At 33.4% G+C, this 24,931-nt stretch overlaps 3 protein-coding genes across 6 annotated transcripts; 1 reads left to right on the top strand and 2 right to left on the bottom strand.

The window, feature by feature from the left end:
* Positions 1–685: 685 nt before the first annotated feature.
* On the bottom strand, positions 686–6,508 carry LOC108345948 (dolichol-phosphate mannose synthase subunit 3). Of its 4 annotated transcripts, none has more exons than XM_017584815.2 (4): positions 5,974–6,508; positions 2,870–2,985; positions 2,480–2,587; positions 686–1,061 (listed from the first exon to the last, which is right to left on the bottom strand). In XM_017584815.2, the coding sequence occupies exons 2-4, from the start codon at positions 2,969–2,971 to the stop codon at positions 1,002–1,004; spliced, it is 270 nt and encodes an 89-aa protein (XP_017440304.1). In that variant the 5' UTR covers positions 2,972–2,985; positions 5,974–6,508; the 3' UTR covers positions 686–1,001. The 4 variants fall into 4 exon arrangements, with proteins under 4 accessions (XP_017440304.1, XP_017440302.1, XP_017440301.1 ...); XM_017584813.2 differs by having other exon boundaries at positions 2,870–3,005; positions 6,091–6,507; XM_017584812.2 differs by having other exon boundaries at positions 2,870–2,979; positions 6,091–6,506.
* Positions 6,509–16,385: 9,877 nt separating this feature from the next.
* Positions 16,386–18,889, top strand: LOC108345653 (LEAF RUST 10 DISEASE-RESISTANCE LOCUS RECEPTOR-LIKE PROTEIN KINASE-like 1.5). The gene has a single exon (XM_017584308.2). The coding sequence runs from the start codon at positions 16,692–16,694 to the stop codon at positions 18,525–18,527; it is 1,836 nt and encodes a 611-aa protein (XP_017439797.1). The 5' UTR covers positions 16,386–16,691; the 3' UTR covers positions 18,528–18,889.
* A 465-nt stretch (positions 18,890–19,354) lies between these two features.
* On the bottom strand, positions 19,355–24,583 carry LOC108345654 (uncharacterized). The gene is made up of 14 exons (XM_017584309.2): positions 24,353–24,583; positions 24,065–24,217; positions 23,870–23,968; positions 22,854–22,955; positions 22,039–22,182; positions 21,563–21,657; positions 21,358–21,487; positions 21,168–21,272; positions 20,648–20,754; positions 20,515–20,566; positions 20,065–20,154; positions 19,892–19,976; positions 19,749–19,813; positions 19,355–19,658 (listed from the first exon to the last, which is right to left on the bottom strand). Exons 1-14 carry the CDS (start codon positions 24,443–24,445, stop codon positions 19,572–19,574), a joined length of 1,407 nt encoding a protein of 468 aa, XP_017439798.1. The 5' UTR covers positions 24,446–24,583; the 3' UTR covers positions 19,355–19,571.
* Positions 24,584–24,931: the final 348 nt, after the last annotated feature.

Raw genomic sequence — 24,931 nt, 5'->3', positions numbered from 1 at the left:
TCAACTCTGACAATTATTAATATATTGCTTGAATAAAAGAAAAATTAAGTTTTAAATAAATTAACTTAACAATCATCCCATTTCGGAAGCAATTTATAAGAATATAACACACTCGTGAAATTCATCCGATATCGAGTAACTAAATGTTTTTAATTTCTAAATTTAAACACAATTAAAATTTAAAATTTATTTAAATTCCAATAATTAAATGTTTTTAATTTTTAAATTTAAACACAATCAAAATTTAAAATTTATTTAAATTCCAATAATTAAATGTTTTTAATTTTTAAATTTAAACACAATTTAAAATTTATTTATTTTAAATTTTAATACATTGTTTTTTTTACCGAATAAATATAGTTCTTTTAAAAAAAAATAAAATTAAGCGTTAAATATTATTCCTCCAGACTAACACTTAAATTCTTTGCATGATTTATTACATTTTAACTTAAATATTAACCTGAAATATCATTTAATATATATATATATATATATATATATATATATATATATATATATTAAAAAAGTTAAAATATATCATTTAATAGAGTTAAAATATATATACATTTTCTTTAAAAATTAGAACAAAAATATATCAAAATTTAGACAAAAACAAATTTCCAAGTTCACATCAAGTTTAAAAACTAAACATTCAACTCAATCATCATATCATGAGTAACCATTGTTGAAATACACAATGTTCTCCGATCTTCCTATCATCATATCTTGAGGAACCATTGTTTAAATACACAATGTTCTCCAATGTTCTCAAAGGCTAAAAATTTGCAATCAAAATTAAAATAAAAGAATACTGACAGAAAAAAAGCTATCCATTGATTGTATAAAGAGTTCATGTACATTTGCCAAAATCGAAGGCGGTTTCCACATTAGTAATTTGTTGTGTATGAAGTTAAATGAAAAATCTTTCACAACTCTGAATCGGGTATTTGTCAGCAGCCTATTCAGAACATCTCGTTAGATCTGAAACCGCATCAACCACATCAGTCGAGAGTAAGATCAACTCCTTTTTGTTTCAAATATTCCTTGGCCTCAACAATGTCCTGAAAAGAAGAAAAATCAACACTCTTCTCCGACATGCCACAATCATTCTAACTAGGAACAATGACTAATTTTTCCACATCATGAATCCAACATGAATCTACTATAATCAAGCCATAATGATTACCTCTACCGGACTCCTTAAAAGGGCATTTAGGAGAATAAAACTAGTAGGTGCATAACGACCATAATGACAATAGGACTTTAATTAATAGAGTTTAGATTTGTGGAGGCAAAATCATTTTCTTATAGTCGATGCAGTGCAAATAAGGAAGAGGGAGAGCAGGCAGAAAAGCACTCGTAATTTGGTGCTAGCATTCCTCGTGTTAGAAAATTCAGGTTTCTATTTAGCTGATGACATTTACTATCCATTAGCATATAGTAAGAGTGCCAACTAAATTCACAAACGCATGGGGGACATTAAAATAACCTTCATTGATGATTACGTAAGTTGGAGAAGCAAAAATATTCTACCTAAGAACAGCTTAAGCTTGGGTGGTTGGTTCATTTGATGACCCACACAAAAATCCTGTATTACTTTTTAATAGAATAATCGAAGCTAGACATGGAACAATTGCAGACTCTATATATCAGTGACAGAGTGTTGTTGTTCACTGATAATGAGGATGATGATCCTTGACAATGCGATGTAGATCGCCATAACAAAGCAACAGGGATATGCTCATACTAGGTCTGCAGTATGCCGGATAAGAAATATTAGAAATTTTTGTGATTACATTGGATTTACAAAAGTATCATTCTACCAGTCCCAAAACCACTCCCGATTCTACACCTAGAATTTCTTTTCGAATAAAAATGATAAATCTGAGGGAAAGGATCTTGGTGATAGAATTCTACCGACTCCAGCGGTAAATGACACAGCCACTAAGTCCCTATGAAATTAGAACAACTGAGACACACATCACATGCTTTAAACTAGAGTGGAGTCTTCAAACATTTCAAACATAACAATTGCAATTTAAAACTACAAAGTTATAAAGGTCCAAAGAGTAAAATGCAGGTGGAAAACAGGTTTGCTTTGAGATGACTTCGTTGACACTCAGGAATATGACAGGTTTGTTTGTGTGGTTGTTAATTTTTAAGACTTCACTCATCTTTTAGTAGTCCTATGTAATATTATAAGAGAACACATCCTTTTATTATAAAATTTTAAAACCTCAATAGCGTCTAATTTGATAAATATCAATAATATTTAATTTTCAATCCACAATAAGTGTCGAAATTAAACATAGTAAGCTTTCAGTCAAGAAACTTTTATGTACACACACAGCTGTGAAATGAGTAAACTACACAAGCACACATCATGTAACATGCATGTTACATAGGCACTATAGAACCCCAAACTAAGAAAATTTATTTACATTGCAATATCAAATGAACAAAAGGCATAGAAGAATACCTTCTGCAACAACAGAGCTTCTTGGGGACAGGTTGGGAAATTCATCAGACCAACTCCAACCATTAATAGACCGTAACATCCTAAAGACACAACAAAATATATAGGTAGCTGCACAGAGGACAGAACAAGGAATGGTCAGCATGATGTAATTAGATTTCAACACAATAGAACTACAACACAATTGATGAAGCTGGAAAAGATCATAGTACTTTGCTAAAAAGCCTTAGGGGTTTGAATTTAGTTGCCAGTAATCCCCCTTAATAGGGAATCCACATACACAAATGCATTTCCCACCCTTGGAAACAGAAAGCCACCCCACCTAAAACTATCTTGTCCTGAAAACCAAATAAAAAAAATAAAAATCAAGCATATAATAATATGAAGACGTACCAGCCAAATGTAGCTATGTGAAATCACCGAAGTTTGTAAAAGACCAATCCATAACACTGTAATGGCTACTACCAATGCCAAAATCTTCACAATATGCTTCATTTATTAATCTGAAACTAGATCAAATAAAGAATTCCTGAAGATCAAGACCAGAGAATCCAGGTGTAAATAGAAAACAAATATCAAAAGATAAGAGGCAAAATCAATGAATTGGATGAAGGAATTCAATTCATTACATAAAGCATTCACACATCAAATGTATTCAAAATGCTGGTATAGCCTTAGAAGTTAAAACTTATTAACAATCTGTAAATCAATGCAATCACAGCTAAAAACGCAAGTACATACAACATTTCATCATTTAATACCTCAACCAGGCCCGGGTCAAAATAAAGAATCAAATGTAATCACATTCATGAGGATACCAAACCCTACATGTCTACTTAATTGAATTAAAAACTATTTGTCACTTCCATCAGGTGGAATCTCCATGAAATTCATTTCATTGCAACTCAAAACCCTTGCGCAATTTTCCAGCATCACTTGGAAGTATCAGGTACAGACGTACCAACTAAAAATTGATGTCGCAAGATCAAGGAAACCAAGAAGACAAAATTCACTGCACATCAAATGAATCGATTCAAAACAGAGGTTTACATCATATTCAGAATGGTATTAATTCCTAAATAAAGAAAACATTAATGATGGTTATTAGTTATGACAGCTTATCCTAAACACTTAAATTCATTACACTATAATGGCCATTACTGATGCCAAAAACTTCACAAGATGCTTCATTTATTGATCTGAAGAATGATATCATGAATTAAGAATCTTAAATGTTAAACACAAGTACATGTGCACACACACGACTTCTAAAAGTTAGTGTTTGTTTGTAACGTCCCAACTCTAGGAGTCACTTCGACATATCAACATCTAAATTTTCGTAAAGACAACATTGAAATTTTCAAGATAGCTTAATTTATTCCAACCAACTATAAAACATAAATATCCATAACTCAAGTTCAAATAAAGTCAATTACATTTGATAAAATTTATTTCACAACTAAAACTTTAATAATTCTTTAGTGCTCCCAAATGTTATCTCCTCTCTCGTCAACTACACAGTTCCATAATCATCTGCATTCCTATCTACTCCCGTATAACACACACGTCATACAATCATTGCAACAAGCACACAAAAATATGGGTGAGCTAATTGAACAAGCACAAAGCATATATAATCCCAAAGTATAATAATCAAATTGTCACAAACATTAGCATTCACCCAAAACTTACCCTTAGTGGTCTAAGGTCACAGAGACTGAGATTGCTTAGGTCCAATACCCTTAACTTCCAGTCACACAGACAAACATGTCACAAACTATTACGGTCACACAAAATTATCGTTGTCACAATGATATAAGAAGACCCAAACAATTAAGGGTATGAAACTAGCAACCTAGACCACTACTTGAACACATCAAGCATTATATAATCATTTATCATAACAAGAACACATCCAATTCATTTATACAGCAATATACCATATCCAATGATTGCAACATCCACCATCCCAAATATCATCAATTATTCAACAATATACATGCACTCAGTGCCCACGTCAAACACTATTTTACGAAATTATATACCCTTTCTGATTTCCAGAACATCCCAGTTCAAACATAATCTCTAGAAAACTCTAAGCATTTATATGAACGTCAGAACTCATGGAACTCATACAAGTATCTTGAAATAATCACTACAATGCTAAACAAAGAGAATCCATTCCAGATCATAGAATCAATGTTCACACTTTGCACTCCTATGCATATACCAGTAACTTAAACATGCAGTAATTCCTTCCCATGACCCAAACATTCCAGCCCTCACTTTCAGCATATAAACATACAACTCTAACTACTATATTCCATAAACCCTTCCCATCATGATTAACTCTATCTTTATTAAAGTTTATATGACCCAATTCAATTCAAATCAATATTCTAATATCCTTACATTCTGAACCTCAAATTCCAGACATAAAGAACCTTAATATGTTATTAAGTTTCAAAGCAAGGTGAGATTACAAGATTTCAGCTTTAACCAATATAAACTTCCCAATCCATCTTAGCATAACGAAGATTATATATTTTGTCATTTATATCATCCTAATTATGTATCAGATTTTTCCAACATCTCATTTTCATCTAATTTCAATCCCTGCATTACTCCCAATAATATACCCCTAACATGCCATTTCTAGCAATTATACACTTCAATTCGGGAGCATATATTCACATACATATAACACTTAAATATACATATGCAATTATCTCCAAGCTTACCACATTCATTCACCCATCAACCAAATTAACATTAAAATAACATTGAACTATCTTAGTTTTAAAAATGTAACTTACGTCAATTCTTTTCTGGCTGGATTTTCATAAACTTAAAAATTGCTATGACTATTTAAATTGAACCAAAAAGCATATATGATAATCACTAAAACATCACTGCACATTCAACAATTTTAAAGCCTAACAAAACTTCCTAATCAAGAATTAACACCACACCATGTAGTTTTCCAATCTGTGAATTCAAAGAAAAACAGTTTTTATAAATTCCAGCAACTTAACGTCATAATAACCAATCTATATCACTGAACCTTTTCCATAAAAAAGGCATCCAGACCCAAATATTTCATCTTCCAATATGCATCTAATTTCAGTAGCCACACATTATTAAACTTTTTCTACTCAGAAAGTTGCCAGAGTTTAAAAATTATAATGGTTACCAAAACACATACATCATATAAACTCATCAACCTAGAATTTCAACATGTTTAAAAACCCAAAGGAAACTCAATTTAACAACCCGAAACAACAATGCACCAAAAACTTTAACTTAAACTAAAAAAACCATTCAAACCGCAATTTCTTAATAACCAAAAATTTCCAGAACTCTCCATCACACAACTCATATAATATATCACGTGTAGAAACGAAGAAGTGACTTAAAAGCCTAACTAATTGCACCCAAACACAGATGTTCACTGATTCTAAATTATCTCAGCAGCTATTCATAATAGCAATTCATACCCATCAGACACGAGCAAAATCAGAATATTGTACAAATCATTCGCACCGCAGAACATCATTCACCACGCATTCAGACCAAAACCACAATTAAAAGAAAGCAAGGGTAGCTCCTCATACCGGGAAAAATCAACACTTCCTCCAATCTCCAAATTCCCGCACGTCTCTCACTCAACTCGAACCCTCACTCTTAATTTTCTAGAATGCTTTGTCAGTGTGTCCCTAACCCTCTCTTGCTCGTCCTATTTATAGGCTCTCTCCATCATCCCAAATTGAATTCTCGAACCCTAGAAATTAAACCCCCAACTACGGATTCTTCTTCTCCTTTACTCCTTATAACTGATCCTCGCTCTCTTAATTTCGTTCTTGTCCGTTAATCCTCTAAGCATTGGATTCTTCGTCACGCCGCTCTCTCTCACGCATTAAAAATCCCCCTTTGCCCAAGGGTTTGGGAACGCAGAGAAGAAAAGAGAAAGGAGAAGAGAGGAAACGGGTTGAAGAAAAGAGAAATGAACTTCTGAATCCTTCTACCTTCTTTGGTTAATGGGCTTCGTAGCCTAGCCCAAAAGAAAACCAAGTCTGGTGCAAAAATAAATAAAAACACAGCAAAAATAAAAATAACTCATTTTTGTTCCCAGCCAAATTCAAACACAGGTACAGACAAACACACATGAGATTATAATTACGGTGAGTACAAACATTCACATTTAAATTTAAATAAAAAGAGAATATTTTCTTGAAAATATCCCTTCAAATAACTAAAGTAGCTTCATTGAACTTCAAATATCTACAACAATCTTAATATAATTTTTCATTGAACTTCAAATATAATCTTGCCTTACGCTATAGAACAAACACATGAAATTGGTCAAGTGAATGACAAGATTTTTAATAACTCTCTTAGGATTTGAAGCAAATATTCTCATTAAACCATATTCTAGGAATAAATTAATTGTTTTAAATGATACCATATTAGTGCATCAAATAATACACCAACCAAAAAATTATGTATTAGATGATGATGTATCTAATTTCTCCAGAGACAAATAAATTTAAAGTAAATTCAAAATATCTATTTCACAAACATATTTTTGCTATATTTTTTAGACAGTGGTGTTTGTGCACAGGAAAAGATTGCAAATTTAAAATAAAAAGCCCCCAACCAATTTAAAAGTTGTAACAAAGACAATAACATTTTTAATTTTTCAAAAAGAAAGTGTTTCTCAAATATAAAACAAATTTGACTAAGAAAGATTTTAAAATAAAAGTAATAATTTGAAACAAAATTATCTTTACTTTTTATAAATACTCATTTTAAATATATGATTTAATGTAAAGTATAAATGAGAAGATGTTTTTCTAAAAAGGGGAATGCTAATATTTAAATGTTTTAAAGAGAGAAGACACAAAATATTGAAATGATAATGTGAGAGTTTTACATGTAGAACTGTTTAAAAAAACAGTAATCAAGTTAACATGTGAGTTTGCTCTTATTCAAATTATTCATTTTTTTTTAATTTTTTATATAATTAACCATGTTTATTATAAAAATACAATAATAAGCAACCACTAGTACAAAAATCACGTACAACGACGCATATTTTAGATTTTTAATGGCGAATTCGCAAACGACGTCATATCAGAAGAAGTTAAATTTATGTCGAATTTAAAAAATTGGACGTTCATTTAACGTCAAATGTTGTCAATATTTGACGTTAATCAATTTTGTTTTGTTTTTTAATTAATTGTGATCCTTTTTTACAACTCTACGAGATCTGAAAAACAAAAAACAACAAATTTTAGTTTTTGGTATTTTATAAAGCATGAACTATGAATGTGTAGTGTAGTATAACAACAAACAATAATAACCAACAACAAACAAGTTCAATCAAACAACAACAACAAACAAGTTCAACTAAACAACAACAAATAAGTTCAATAAAAAAACAAGAAACAAGTTCAACAAATAAGTTCTTCAAAACGAAAACAAAAACAAAAACTAACATTCAAAAGATGGGTTCGTCGGAATAAAGTTTCGTCACAGTGAGAGAGAAAACAGAATGCGCCTATGAAAGACAAGAGCACGAAAATAAGCGATTATAACAAACAAAAATCATACATAAAGTAATTAATTAGTATGCATTTGTATCAAATGAAAGAAAGATTACATGTGATGTTCATTAAACTTCGTACGAGAAAAGTTTGACAAGAGAAGAGGGTATCGCGCGCTAAGATAAAGTGAATGAATTTTCAATCTCCCGCTCAAATTTTTATTGAATTCACTAACCTTTTGACATTGAATTTAAAAGTCATTCAACGTTTTATATCCTTTTGCGTCGAATTACAATTCTAAACGACGTTTAATAATTTCATTTATTTACAAAAATATCACCGCTCAGTTTTAACGTTGGTTATTTAGTGGTTGGATGTTGAACACGTGACGTTATACGTTATTTTTCTACTAGTGAACTATTAAATAAATTAGGGTCAATTTGTGATAGACACAACTTTTAAATTGAAATTGTAACAATACCACACGACTTCATGCTAGAGTTATAAAAAGGTGAAATCGTGTGGTGAGAGCATGACTTTAATATGCATATGATTATACTGAAGTCAAGAGGGAATCAAACAACTTCCAATTAAAAATTTTAAAATTTGAAACCATACACAAACTGAATGACTTCCATACAAAGCAAATGATAAAGAAATCGTGTTTCTTTATAACTACTTTCAATTGCATCCTATAAATTGGAAAACATGACGGGTGATAACTGTTATAATATTGCAAAAGTTAAATGTTGGTGTTGAAATGTTTTACAATGTTAATATTCTTTTATTAGGTGGCAACGTTAAGTCCTTAAAGACAGTGAATCTACACGCCTCAGGAAGTTTTGTTTGTGTTTTTTTCAACTTTTATCCAACAATCTTAAGGACTTATGGATGACATCAACAACTCAATCCCAGAGGATCAAAATTTAGTTTCCAGAACTCAGACGGGACCGTGGATGAGGATGAAGAAGAGGGAGACGAGGCGACAACTTAGAGTTCGTTGGAGTTAGGATGATGAACCCTAATTTTCATGTGTCATGCCTTTGTAATGTTTGAGGAAAGGTGGAAAAGATTTTTTTTCTCCAAAGAAAGAAAAAGAAATAAGAAGATGAGGTACTTGAGTAATTTTTCGTATACTTTACGTACAAATGAGAGAAGCACAACCAGGTATTTTTCTCGTTTACCAATCTTAAATATTTTAAAACTATGGGGGTGTAGGTAATTTTATTTAATTACTTGAAGAAATAAATTTGGCTTTTCACCTAATGATATTGATAATATTCTAAATCTGGAAGTAGAGAATATGTCATTATATTTTTTATATATATGAACAACATGCTAATGATTGACACATGCAATCAAATAGTCTCTAAAAACTAAGCTTTCTAGGATCAAATTTTGAAATGAAAGACATGGGTGAAACCAATGTGATTTTAGGTATTAGAATCATAAGGAAAGGAGATAGTCTATTACTATCTCAAATACATTGAGAAACTTCTGATGCTAATTATAATTCTAAATATTGCAAAAGTTAAATGTTGGTGTTGAAACGTTTTACAACGTTAATATTCTCTTATTAACTGACAAGGTGAATATTTTTATTAATTAGCAACGGTCAAATTTTTAAGTGTTGTAATGATCAAATTATTTATTGCTTTTATTGTCTTTTATTGATTTTATTCTTCCATAGCTCTATAAATAGAGAGATCCTTCTCCATTCCAAGACACACCAAAATCATTCTTTTATTCTTCTTTCTTCTTTTCCTCTTCTAAAAATATTTATGGGTTTATTTTATACTCTTTTTGGATATCCTTGCTAGTTCTAAGATCCTCAAAGATATTATGGGAAGTTCCTGTTGTATCCTTGATAACGTTTTGGCAAGTATACCAAATCGTTCAAGTAATATAGTGAATTAAGTTAAGAGTATCGTTCTCCCAAGGGAATTTGAGTTACATTATTCAATTAAAATTATTTATCAAGATCAATTACTGATGATAACATTTGTGATTTCAATTTGGAAATTAGCATGAAATTAACAATGTAAAAAAAAAGTAAGATTGAAAAATACGATAAAAGATCACTGGAATTGGTCTTTGACTAACATTACAGTAAAATCCTGGACAACATACATTTTCTGTTCAAGCATTCACACAAGAGTATCTTGGTTTAATTCCTTAAAAACAAGTTCTAAAATTATCTATTGAATTATTAATTCCTTAATCAATTCAGCATATAATTTTGCATTAAATTCAGATGTTGAAAATGACCAAAAACACAGAAGTTATTCCTAGCGTAGTTACTTTTAGTTTCTTTTCTTATGTTTCTGTTTCTAAAAATACTTCCCAGTACAAAAGAACTTTTAAAGAGAATTATACTTCCGTATAATCAAAAGCAAGTCAAGAAAAGAACAAGAACAGAAACATATATTGTAATACCCTAATATTTTAAAGGTATTACTGTTAGTAGAGACTAAATTAACTTGATATCTTCTATAAACAATCCAACTTTATTTCAATTCTCCCAAAGTACAATACCAAACTTACGAACTTCAAACAATATAGTCTTCACCACTTAACATAAATTCGAAATTTCAACTTATAAGTTTTACACAACATAATTTTTCCAATACAAATTTATTCTTTTTACAAAATATCCCTGAAAGTTTTTCCCCGCATCTCTCTCATCTCTAAGCTTTTTCAACCGCATCTGCAACATTATCTATTCACATATAACATGAGTTATATGATCATAGCACAAACAAATAAGGGTAAGCTAATCATATCATATCAATCATTAAACTTGTAATAAAAATAGTTCAATCATGTATTTCTACAATTACTAAAATATCATTACCCTGATGTCATTAATTCATCATTATCAAAATCATCTTCCTCAATTTCATAAACCTTACAATTTTACCATGCTTACTCACGAAGCCTTATGGTTAGACCGCTCTCTGCCTGCTTCCTTAAGCCTCACCTGTATACTATGTCTTACTCTCTGAAGCCTTATGGTCAGACCTCTCTCTGTCTGCTTCTATAAAACTTATGAACCGCATATTTATGTTAAAGCCTTATGGTCAGACCACTTGCTGCCTGCTTTCATAAACCTCAGGTGTTACTTTGCTCATATCAAGCTCTCATGGTATAAACCGAACATACTACTTCCCGTAGGAAACATCATTTCATAAGCAATGATTTCTTATATCCACTCCAACATTTCATCAAATCAACATTTCATACCCTCTTATCCACTCCAACATTTCATCAAATCAACAATTCATAACCTCTTCTCCAACTCAATCATGTTCATTCTCTAATCATAATTTGACAATAACCTATTTTGGTGTCAATAAATTAAACATATTGCCAGATATCATACTTCATATTATAAACTCATTTTGACCATAACGAGTATAACTCAACATATTTTCACCAATCAAAGATTCATAGATCAGCCAAAACATTTCAACATATCTTAGCAACTACATATTAAAGTCTGAGCTCAATGTAACGATAAATAAAATATATATGAAGTTTTTACCATGATAACTTTATGCATCTACAATTGACTTATTTTATTTTATTTTCATCCTATTAGAGATCTTTCTTTACCCCAATTGGTCACCGGAGAGGACCCAGATGTCTGAACGCATCAAACTCACCTTCGACGCCAACACATATGACTAGTCACAACTGACTGGACCAGGCCAGGGCTGCTCTATGATCAGGGATGTGCCAACTCAGGTTTTTAAGGTTCCTCTATCCTACCAACAAAGGGAGGCCCTCAATAATTAACAATTTATTTATTTAATTTATCTACCTTGTTTTCTTATGCTCTAAATCTAAAATGCCTAATTTTAATATTTTACTTCCTCTCACATCAACCTCAAACAGTATCTGTATATCTATTTAATACCCATATACAAGCTATTACAGAACCCTTACTCCAAACCTTCCAACAAGATCAATTTCAGCCAACAAACTCATTCAATAAATTCATCACAATAAACATCCATAATAGAATTCATACAAGATAATTATAAACAATTAACAATAATAAAATATTATTATAAATGGTCATAGAAGAATAAAATATTTGACAATCATAAAAATTCATGGGGAAACAAGAAGTTGAATCTGGCAGAGCCGGTTAGACAACTTCTAATCCATCCAACAATACAATATAATTAAATAACAAGAACAATACATGTCGGGGAAATAAGAAGTTGAATCTGGCAGAGCCGGTTAGACAACTTCTAATCCTTCCAAAAATGCAATAAAATAAATAAGTAAAGCAATAAATAGTTTGGGGAAACAATAAGTTGAATCTGGCAGAGCCGGTTAGACAACTTCTAATCCTTCCAAAAATGTAATAAAAATAAGTAAGGAAAGAAATAAAAAATTTGGAGAATCAAGAAATTGAATCTGGCAGAGCCGGTTAGACAATTTCTAATCCTTCCAAAATACAATAAAAATAAATAAGGAAAACAATAAAATGTTTGGGGAAACAAGAAATTGAATCTGGCAGAGCCGGTTAGACAATTTCTAATCCTTCCAAAATACAAAAATAAACCACTAATAACATACAAATGGCATAACATAATCAACATCACATTTTACAACTATCACACTTGGATATCAACACAAAAGCATACTCTCATTTAAAATTCAAGATCATACAGAAACAAAATACTCCATATTCAAGATTTAAAATCAGACAAAAGAAAAATATAGCATATTCAAGACTCAAGATAATACAAAAAGAAATACTCAAAGTTAGCTCCCCTTACCTCTATTACAGACTTAATCTCCTCGCTCTCTGAAAACTTCCAGAATATCCCCTTTGAAATTAGAAATTCTTCCAACTCTCTTCTGTCAAAAAAATTATAAGTTCTTTGGTGTAAATTTTCAACCTTCCCCCCTTGGCTATTTATAGCAAAAAAATTTACTATTCATTTTTTACTATTCATTTTAACTATTCATTTTTTTATTCATTTTACTATTACAAAAATAATTTTTTTATTTGCAATTTGATGAATTCTGATCTCAAAGCTACGTGGAACACTTATCCTTTCCAAATTTTTTTTTACTATTTACTTTTTACTATTCATAATTTACTATTCACAATTTACTATTCATCATTTTTTTTAGCATTTAACTTACAAATATTTTCAAAGATCTTACATATATTGCACAGGAAATTTACATTAATGTGTCGTCATACAACCAATTCCAATGAATAGAAAATTTAGCCTATCCTAGACATCTCAAACGTACTCTTTACAGCAATTCCTTGCAGAAAGTGAAGTCTTGATGTCTTGAAAGGTCTCCTGAGTTCTCCAGTATTTTTCTCGCCCTGTTCATGTGTCAGAAGATAGTTTCTGTCTTTCTGTCACGTCTTTTAAAGCCACTTAACTTCATTAATTCGCTCAGCGCACATGTACTGGTGCGCTATGCAAATTATCTTAACTGTTGCACTTTAACTGATGTTATTCGCTCAGCGCACATGTATTGGTGCGCTATGCGAATTTCCTTCTTCTGGTAGTGCGAATTTTGGCTTTCGCTTTGCGAAAATTGGTTGACAGAATCCAAATAACACACCCTTTCCTGTAAAATATTTTACATAACAATCTACTACCTATTACAACTTTTCAATGAGGAACAACATGAATAATTACAAGATTGAGCTCATTTATAAGTGTAAAAACAACTCTTTTTCACACTTATCAATCCTGGGAGAATTGTGCAATACGCCGCGGATAAGTCTTTAAGGACAATGAATCTACACGCCTCAGGAAGTTTTGTTTGCGTTTTTGTCAACTTTTATCCAACAATAACGACTTTTGTTATGAAGAAGTTGTGAGCGGTTATAATAACTTTTGTTTTGATAAAGTTTTTTTTACTAGTAGTATGTGTTGTTAGTTAGGTTTGTATAAGTTTTGAATTTAGATATTCGTGATTTAATGAGAATGAAGTATAATTTATGTAATTTAATATAAATAAGAGTTGATAAATAGAAATTGATAAATGAAAGAATGTAGTAAGATTGAAATACATAGGATTGTAGTTAACATGATAGAATAAATTTTATATCACATAATACTTTAAATACATTTATACGTGACCACTAGTGTCACATGTAGGTCTTCTTTTTCGTCTCCTATAATATCTTTGAGGTTTTTTTTCCAGGGTGTTTGTTGTCTTCATTACTTTATTCAATTTAAGGAAAGTGAACAATATCTTGTGATCCTTGAAAGACATTCTTGGGGATAAAAAAACATTGATAAAGATCCTAGATTGTGTGTAGATAGTGGTGTCATGTTTGAAATGGCGAACATGTGTAATGGTCCTGCAACAAAGGTTAAGTGAAAGGGGGAAATCGTGTGTGAGGAGGGAACTTGTTGGAAGGGAGAGTGGGATTGGATGTTAGGCTAATGGTGCACATATCTAATCATTTAACTTTGGTCCATACTAGACTAACCAAAATATTGATGTGGATGGTGAGGAAATTTTGAAGAAGTCTCACTTCAATAGTTTTCCTTACATGCTAAAACCATGCTCATATAACATGACTTGTACTTTTCATAATCCAAACCTAAATTAATCAATCATGGACACAATTTCATTAGAGAAATCATGTGATTGACACACGACCTACATATGGCCCGTAATTTATTTGAAAGGTTTTCATTCTCATAATTTTCCAGTAAACTTACACTTGAAGTGTAAAATGAACTTATCATTATGGATGTTTCCTCTTATTTGTGAAAAAGTAAGGAAAATTTATAAGATTAGTTTTTTCTTGTCAAACTCAAAATATGTGAAATGTCAAAAAAATAAGTCTTCTACAATATCGTTTCTAAGATTATTTCATGGTCTATGTATTTCAACACTAAAGTCTTATATTTCGAAGTCAACCAAATTGAGAACAATATAATGTTATAACTGAAATTACCGTAACACCCACACTTTTAAGAGATATGTTTGAAAAGATCAACATTAAGAGCAATCTAACACTTATTTAAATAAGTGTTTGATTTTTTTCAAATATGTCTTGAAGAAGTGTAACATGCTTAATCAAAATTAAAATGATATAAAGTAATCCACTATTCTTTTAAACAAATATTTAAAGAATTTCGAATATGACTTGAATAAACATTTATTTATTTTATTTTCAATTATTCTTTTTAATTTGAACTAGTTTGAGTTATATTATATATTATCTTCTTTCTCTTTTTTTTCTTGGATGATTTTAATGTACTCTGATTTTTTCTAAACATGATTCGAATTCTTACTCATTTTATTTATTTATAATTGATAATATGCATTAATTTTTTCCTTCCCACATGTAATTACTTTTATGCAGGTGACTGCTATAGGAATTTAGGTTTATTATTTAAGATAATACATCAATTTATTAAGCATGAATTTAATTAATTTAAATAATGATACTTTACAGAGCAGCTTATTTTAATTTACTCATATTTCACAATAGAATTCTATTTAATTTATTTAAACTTGACTTGTAACATGACAAACTTATATGTTAAAATATTAAATATATTTTAACATTTAACCACACATAATTTTTTAATAGGAAGATAATTTGATTAATTTATACATAATCAAATTAACAAAAATTTTTATTTGATTATATTAATAAAATTATTTACAAATTTTCATTAATTTCCCTTTTTATTCATTTATACTTAATTTTTATATTTTTAATTAATATAAATTTACTTTTGTTGTTTTTTTTCCTTTCTTTATTTTTTCACTTTTCATATATAATCTCTAATAAAGATTGACGTTTCGATGACTTACATTTAAACGTTATTTTTTATTTTTAATTTGAAAACCATAGGTGTGACTATAAAAGGGTACATTCCTTGACTATATTTGACTTGGCTAAAAGTACAAAATTATTATAAATATATATATATATATATTTTCTGTAATTTTATATTTCCCCAAGTACTATATTTATTTATATAGTATGTAATATGTACCACACAATTAATATATTTGTAAAAGTATCATAATGTTTTAAAATATTTTTCAGTCGTTCAACGGTAAGGTGCATTTAAGTGATGCTAAATTTTAAAATACTTGTGGAGGTAACCATTGAAAATAGGTAAGTTGTTTGTATTTTTTTTTATAAATTAAAAAAAGAAGTTGCTTGGAACAGTGAAAATGGAAGTCAGAAAAGGAGAGATGAATTCCGGCAGTCAGCAGGAAGGCCCCACCAAGCGGAAGTGGCGCGCAACACTTCCATCTTTCCACAATTATTTTTGTTTGAATCAATTGGAGCCAAAACACAATTAATGAAAAATTGAGGTCAGTTTTGCAAATCTCTTAATCCAAATAAAGTTTATGTTTCATTTATGAAAGTAATTTCAGACATAAACATCTGAAACTTGGAATAAAAAACATAATTACTTAAAAGGTGATTACTTATAGACTATTTTGAGAAGAGAGCATTTGTCTTTTATCCCACTGCTGCACGTGACCCTCTTTCAACCTTCTCTCTCCAAGTCCAACAACATAGAATAGAACCTAGGAGTAGTTGTAATGGTGGCTGTAACCCCACTTCTTTCTTCCAAGTCCAGATCCCATATCGGTTAAAACAGATCCCTTCCATCCATGATTCTATCTTCTTCTCCTCCATGTCTTCCTCCCTCTTCATCATTTTCCTCTTCCTCTCCATCTTCACACCCTGCAACACTCAAACTTGCTCTTCCAATAACACAAACACAAACCCTAATAATCTCTGCCCTCCCTTCACCTCTCACCCACCTTTCCCTTTCTCCTCCACACCAGGCTGTGGCCACCCCTCCTTCCACATAACCTGCTCCAGCCCCCATTCTTTCATCTCCATCAACAACCTCTCCTTCTCCATACTTTCCTACAACTCCAACACCTCCTCCATAACTCTCTTACCTCACCCTCACCCAACGCCTCACCCTAACTGCCCCTCCTTCCCCTCCATTCCTACCCGCTCCATCAACCTCTCCGCCACCCCTTTTCGTGTCTCAGCTGCCACCTGCTCTCGCCTCTCCTTCCTCCGCCCCTGCTCGCCGCCTTCCCTCCCCAACTGCTCCCACTGCCCCTCCCAATGCCACCTCATCAAAACTCCCTCCCACCTCTTCCCTGACTGCAGATCCACCCACCACTCCCCTCAGTACTCAGACTCCCCCTGCCTCACCGACATCCTCGGCTTCCTCCAGCAGTTCCTCAACAAAGGAATCCAACTCGACTGGGACCAAAGCCGTGACCCGTACTTCACTAACTGCACCGTCTGCCGCGCCAACAACGGCACCTGCGGGTTCAACTCCTCCTCCCAGAACAAACCATTCCTCTGCTTCCGCTACCGCTCCCAATCCACACTCACCCCACCATGGATTCGCAAATTCAAACCGAACAAAATGGCCTTTTTCAGCACCGTCATTGCCATCACCTCCCTGCTTCTCCTTATCTCAGTAGCCACCGCCATCCTCCGCTCGGCCAGATCAAAGGCCTCCTCCGCCGCTACGCAGCAAGACCCCACCACACTCTTCCTCCACCACCACCGCTCCGCCAGTCTCCTGCCCCCGGTCTTCACCTACGACGACCTCGCCGCCGCTACCCACAACTTCGACCCCAAGTGGAAAATCGGGGATGGCGGGTTTGGGTCCGTATACCTCGCGCAGCTCCGCGACGGTCGCCTTGCGGCGGTGAAGTACCTCCACCGCAACCACTCCTCCGCCGCGTTCTCTACCAAGTCCTTCTGTAACGAGATCCTCATCCTCTCCTCGATCCACCACGCGAACCTGGTGAAGCTCCACGGTTACTGCAGCGACCCGAGGGGGCTTCTCCTGGTCTACGATTACATCCCCAACGGAACCCTGGCGGAGCATTTGCACCACCGCAAAGGATCTCTGACGTGGCAGGTGAGGCTCGACATCGCGCTACAGACGGCGTTAGTGATGGAGTATCTTCACTTCTCGGTGGTTCCACCGGTCGTACACAGAGACATCACGTCGTCGAATATTTTCGTGGAGAGGGATATGAGGATCAAGGTGGGAGATTTCGGGTTGTCGCGGCTTCTGGTGGTGCAGGACACGACGTCTTCTTCGAACGGGTTTGTTTGGACCGGGCCTCAAGGAACACCGGGCTATCTGGACCCAGATTACCACCGCTCATTCCGGTTGACCGAGAAGAGCGACGTCTACAGTTTCGGAGTTGTGTTGTTGGAGCTTATCTCGGGAAAGAAAGCGGTGGACCAGAACAGAGACAAGCGCGAAATGGCGCTTGCGGATTTGGTTGTTTCCAGGATCCAGATGGGGCAGCTCCACCAAGTTCTGGATCCGGTCTTTAAACTCGGCGACAGCGATGGAGTCGCCGCCGTCGCAGAACTTGCATTCCGCTGCGTGGCGGCGGATAAGGACGACCGGCCGGATTCAAGGGAGGTGGTGGAGGAGTTGCGGCGGGTGCGGAGTCGGACGGCGGCGGCAAAGGAGTGAAATAAAGAGTGATTCTTTATTATGGGGCCGTGTGGTGATGTGGAGTTTGAATGCGAAGTTACACTTGTGTCGGACGGCAACGTTGACTTGACCCCACCCAAACCATGATGAGTTTTGTTTTCGAAAGTTAATTTGTTATTATGAAGAGGTTAATAGTTGGAATTGAACGCACGAGGGTTTTTATTTTTATTCTATTCTCTGTTTGGTTAAGTAACGTCAAAGGGTGGAAAATGTCAGTTATCCCGTACTGGTACGGTTGTGGGAACTTACCCAAATTCAGCTAAATAGTCAATAGTGTCTATGTAACGTCTACCACTCACTTAGTGCTACCTCATACAGTAAATATACCATTTCTTTTATAACTTTTTTGCAAACTATATTTTTTCAACGCCTTCAATTATAGCAAATAACTTCCTCTTCTCTTTATGCTTTCCTTTCATTTGAGATAATCAACTACTATGGTGGAGTAAAGCGAAGGTGAGGAACATCGGGTTTGACGTGGAAGTTCTACATTGGTGAAGTTCGGTTAAAAAGTCTTCTAAGAACCTTTTTTGACGACGATGTCAACTTACCAATCACTACTCAGCACCATCTTTCTTTTCCGTGATCAGCGTTTCGAAATTAGAGGTTTCATAACACCGGCCATGGCCCACCTTTTGTTTTTTCCTACAACCTTAATCAATGCGAAGTTGCTTATTCGCCACCTCGGGAGTCTCATCCAACACATAATGCCACAAATCTTTTAGGTCATGTTCTGGTAAAAGTTAAGAACTTCCGATCGTGTGTTTTCGAATCATTCGCAGACACTCTCACGAATCCTATCAAAATTTAGAAGATAATTTGTGTTGAGAATAAAAGTACAGTATTTGAGTTTCTTAATTTACGTCCAGACATACACGAATTTATGGTAAAAGGAGGCCTTTTATGGATTATGTTTCACTTAATTTTTTATGCTATTTTACCCAATGAAGTATTGTATTTTGGCATGGTGAATATACATACACATACAAAAGAACCGGTCACGATTCGGTTCTGATTATTCCCTCAGTTAAAGTAACGATTCTCCAAAGACGTGGCTTTCTCGTTCGCAATTTTTTCTTCTGGTTTGTTAGCTAATTTGTATCCCCTCTCCTGAAAAAAAAAAAATCGTAATTCAAACTCATAAAGGTTAAAATGCTCTAAAACCATAACTACAATGGTTAAAGACAAAGCAGCACGTACTAGTAGACGCCACAAGTAGGGGACCCCATCTCTTTTCTTGATTTGCTTCTCCAGCACTTCGATTGCTGTGATGGATTTCATCATAATAGTTAGAGAAGAAGATTCGTGGGTTTGAATTTCACAGAAAAAGCTCGAGATTTTACCCTTCAACGCTTTTCCAGTATTCAGCAACATGTTGTACCAAACTTCATTGAATACGTCCACTTGTTCATCAGATGCCCCAATGACCTTCACAACAATGTAATTGATATTTTGTTAGGTTGCAAAATCAACAAGGGTGAGGCCACAGTACATAAAAGTGGCTTATCGGTCGAACCTTATAATCAGTGGCATCAAAATCTGGATCAAGTAAATCCAGTCCATGTTTCTCATCTCCCATTCCGTACGCATAAAGTGCTTCTGCAAGCTGATTTCAATTTAAGATAGAAAAGATTTAGTTAATGAGAACACTGTTAAAAGCAACAACAGCAGTACAAAACTATGCAGCTGTATATTTAAAGCAGTCATGTATTGCTTGGAAGCAATCTGTTTGAAGTATGAACAAGACAAACTACTGTTAGGCTAAAAATAGTTTATCTCTATTTTTTTCAACTCCCTGCATAATGCATACAGTAGATCAACTTTCTTAAATGATACATTTCCTTTTCTGTAACAAAAAAGCATGGTGTTATTGCGTTGCCCCACAGAATAAAGAGTTTAAGCTATGAACTAGACAGCTATCTAAAGAAATTTTTATGTGTTCATGGAAGCAGCTACTGAAGCATACCATCATTCCTCTCTTCATTCTTTGTTGCTTCTTTTTAGTCATCCTCAAAAACCTACAATAAGATAACATGAATATATCACAACTCATGCAACATTGTATCTCAATTACTTTACGCAAAATATAACACTTCCACCTGCTTTTTAAGCCCTTTAGAAGATCTTCTGCTTTAGAAATTTCTCCAGCCTTTGCCAAAGTCCAAAGTATCAAGACATCAAAGTGCCACTCTATATGCCAGTTTGCCTGAACATTTAATATACATCCATGAAATGCGTAAGAAACACACAGTGAATATCCTTGAACAGCACAAATGAGAAAGTTTCCCAACAAGATAATTGAGCAAGTGCTCAAAATCTGTCTCAAAAATCATCACCAAAAAACACAGTACATTTAAAAACAGAAAGTTCATTCAATCTCATGTTCTATATGTAATGTATTTTTCCTTCAAATTGTAAACTGGAAGTTTCACCAGATTAATGTCAAATCTGGTGTAAGTTTTAATACATAGAAAGAGAATACAGTTAATTACCCTAACAAAAAGTGAACTAGAATACAAAACTCAGACCAATATATATACATATCCCTTTGCATACTGTGTCATACCATATTACCTTTTCCTTGATTGGATATAACATGTAGAGTGTATCTTAACTTACTTCATTAGTTAGACATTCAGCCAGCAACTTGAGACGATCACCATAGATATCCCATTCTCCTCGTACATACAACCGCAGAAGCAGACCAGCAGCATTTAAGTAAACCTGTATTCCGAGATATTAGAACTTATGAGAAAAGGAAGAAAGCAAGAAACTACTGGTAAAGACAAAAGCTTATGAAATCACATACCTCTGCCTTCATAGAATCATCTTTGTCTAGCTCCTTCCATATATAATTGTCATATATCTCTAATACTCTTTGTGTAGGAGCATTACCCTCTAAGTAACAAACGGCCGCATGCCACCAATTGTGTGTCAACCTGAAAGAACAAAATTTCTTTAGCCGATTAATAGAAAATTAGACAAAACCATGATTGAATGAATAAAGTTCTTACATGAAAGATGAAGCAGAACACCACGATGATGAACATTCTTCCATGAACTTAACAGCTTCTCTAAAACAACACTTGTACTGAAGCACATGGCATAACTACATAACAAAATTCAATTATTACAATAATATAGGACAAAAATATAATTTATGGAAATTTCTTGTTACAACTTATTTCTCAATTGACAATATCATATGTTCATAAATTGTGACTTCATTATGCCTAAACTAAAGCTTGAGATAATTCCCTAATCAATGATTAATTGATCGATTTTTCTCTAAACCTCCACTTTTCTTTTTGCTTACACTATTACATAGCAGAGGAGAAAGCTTAAGCTTGTTTTGTCATGTAAGTAAAGAGAATAAGTTAAGGTTTATTCAAAATCTTTATTGTTAAGTAAAAAACTTGAAAGATAATAATAAGTACATCTACTCAAGGTAGAGTGAATATTCCCATATTTAATAATTACATTGACCTACAGCATGCTGTGACCAGATGTCTTCCTTATTGATCTCAAATCCCCTACTCGCAGCTTTCTCAGCCTCCTCCATCTGCCCAAGCTCGAGTAAAGGGAACGCAAGCATGCCATATATGTAGTTTTGTCCTTCATTTTGAGGTAGAACCTGTAAAACTTAAAAGGATATGGTATCAACTTTCATCAATAATAATAAAAAAGAAGCAGCAAACTATGTCCTTTAACTGAAAAATAATATACAGTTACATCTTGTTTGGATGGCAAATAACATTACACAACAGGGTAGGATAAAGATGGACTCTAATTAAGCAAATTATACGATGTTTCATATTCTGATGTTTGGTAGTATTTGATATTTACATAATAAAATTACGTTACAATAATAATTAAAAGCTAACAAGACTATTTTTTCCCTTAAGAGATGTCAAATAAATAGAGAATTTTGGGTTAAGAACTACGTTTATTATATATTCCCATGGCTAACAAGAAACCAAATTTAGGCTGTTAAAGGCTTCTAAATCCCATCTTAACCTCTCCAGGCAACCCAAAATAAAGGCAAAAATAATGAAAGTCAGTTCTGAGTAACACTAAACTTTTCTATAATCTAATTTAGTGGGCTTAAGATGTAAAACCCTTTTACTCCTCCAGTATATAAGTTAAAGAAGAATCCATTATCTATTATATTAACTTTATGCAACTTCTTTAAACAGTATGCATGATACAAAAATACTATACTAATAAAATTATACCTCTATATGCAAATTCCACAAATCAACTATAGGAGAAATGAAACAGAAATGTTTTCTAATTAGACAGAACCTGTTGAATAAGAGACAAAGAAAGACCAGGTAGACCCATGTAGAAGCATAAAACTTGTGCTCTCTTTAGAGAAACCAGATCTCTTGGGAACTCCTTTAGAAGCTTCAAAACAAAAACAAGCAACATTAATCAAGAGAGTTAGCAAATCAGATGAATCCCAAAGCATTGTGAAGGCAGATGCAATTGGTAAACATTTCGGAAGTCAGAAGTGAGCTCCGCCCTTCAGATAGAGATTTCTAAGTAACAATTAGCAAAAGGTCATCTAGCCTTGTTCAAAATTCAGTTTCCACACAGCTGAATAACAAAAGATCAAAGTGTCCTGTTAAAACATCAATTTTTAAAGCCAATATTTAATTTGTATTCCCTTAACTTAATGCCTTCTGGGATATACTTTTTTGTTCAGGAGTCTTTCCTGTTCTCTACTATACAAGTCATGCAGTTGATACCAAAATATTCATCAGTTGGAGCCACTATATCTGCAACTTGTAAGGACTTACAGAGGCATATCTACTTCTACGCCTACATCCTTTCCCTATAAAACTCTAGAACAAACTCAAGTGTTAGATTATCTTGAGAAACACATCAGATGTCTCAGACAGACACTGGCAACCAATATAAGGTGGACTCACACTACCTCCTCAGGTACAGGTAGGATCATCATCCTATACTTATCAATATAATTTTCTACACAACTTTACTTTCAGCAATTTAGATATCAATCTCAACTTAACAAAGACCGAACTTTATGTACAAAGTATGAAAATCTCCGAGATCTATTTTAACATATAAAGAAGCAGCAAAGCAAAGAACACAGTGAAATCGTATTCTTGAATATTGAGTAAATACTTGTGCTTATTTTGGTCCTCCTCAAAAGAGACATCAGTTTAATCATCCAAAAATATATAACTACACTAAAGTTCGATGATAGGTTTTCCAATTTTGTCATTTTACATCAAATTGGTCCCCAAACTGATGAGACTTGCATATAAGTCAAATGGACCCACTGAGTCACTCACATTGGAATGCAATTCAAGAGCTACATCCTCGTCTCTATCTTCGGATAGCAAATAACTGATGGTATCGAAAACAAGTTTCTCGTACAAGGTGGCCTGATCCTGTAACAGCAGAATTACATAAACGCATCAAAGAGGTTTTCTTTTTGGTGGAAAGATTCAAAGAGACGAAAAAAGAAGAAGCAAATGAAAAGGTACAAGATGGGACTCAGCGGCGTGCAGGCAAGTGAGAGCACGAGAATAATCATGCGAGTAAAGGAAATGTGCTGCCAAGATGTTGGCCAAGACACAGTGCTTGTCATGTGCCACTGCTTCCAGAATCACAGACCTTTCTCTTCCATAGATGAGAACCTTTATTCAAAGGAAACGCAACCCATTTGAGTTTTGATATCAAAGAGTTTCAACAAAGACAAAATTCAAAATCAAAAACCAAAAAAATAATTCATACAGAGAAAGAGAGAAAAGGGGTGTCATGAAATGTGTGACCTGATGATAGTAGGAGTTGATGGCTGAAACGCAGGCCTGCGAAGAAGTTGCGACCTGGTATCCCCACATGTCCAATTTCACACTTTCTTCCATTGTTCTTCACTCCCTTCCTCTCTCTGTCTTTCTCTTTCTAATTTCTCAAGTCAAAAACATCGGTTAAGGTTTTCGAATTTAAATAGGTAAGAGATAAAGAAGAGCAACAGGAGAAACTCTACTCGAGTGCGATCTTATCTGACAAGTACCAAGAACAAGGTAGTATTAACTAAGGTGAAATAATTCCAAGGTTGTCTTATTTACCATTTAAGTTTTTTTTTTTTTTAACAAATTAAAGTTGGTAATTGATAATGGTTCGTTTGAGATGAATTTCAACCCTTTAAATTAAACGGAGAGAAATCATATTAAAAGTGAACAATTGAATTTTTTTTTAAATAAAATATATGATCGATTTTTTTGAAAAAGAATGATATATGGATAGTGATTAAGAGAAAATCAGATAATATTGGATTTTTTTTAATAAAAATCACTACAAAAATAATAACAATGAAATATGACCTAACTTACAAATCAAATATTAATCTA

The sequence above is a fragment of the Vigna angularis genome, chromosome 10, assembly GCF_016808095.1.
Source record: "Vigna angularis cultivar LongXiaoDou No.4 chromosome 10, ASM1680809v1, whole genome shotgun sequence".
NCBI classification, from domain to species: Eukaryota; Viridiplantae; Streptophyta; class Magnoliopsida; order Fabales; family Fabaceae; genus Vigna; species Vigna angularis.
The sequence above is the reverse complement of the archived record's forward strand: the minus strand, read 5'-3'. Positions and strand labels throughout refer to the sequence as shown.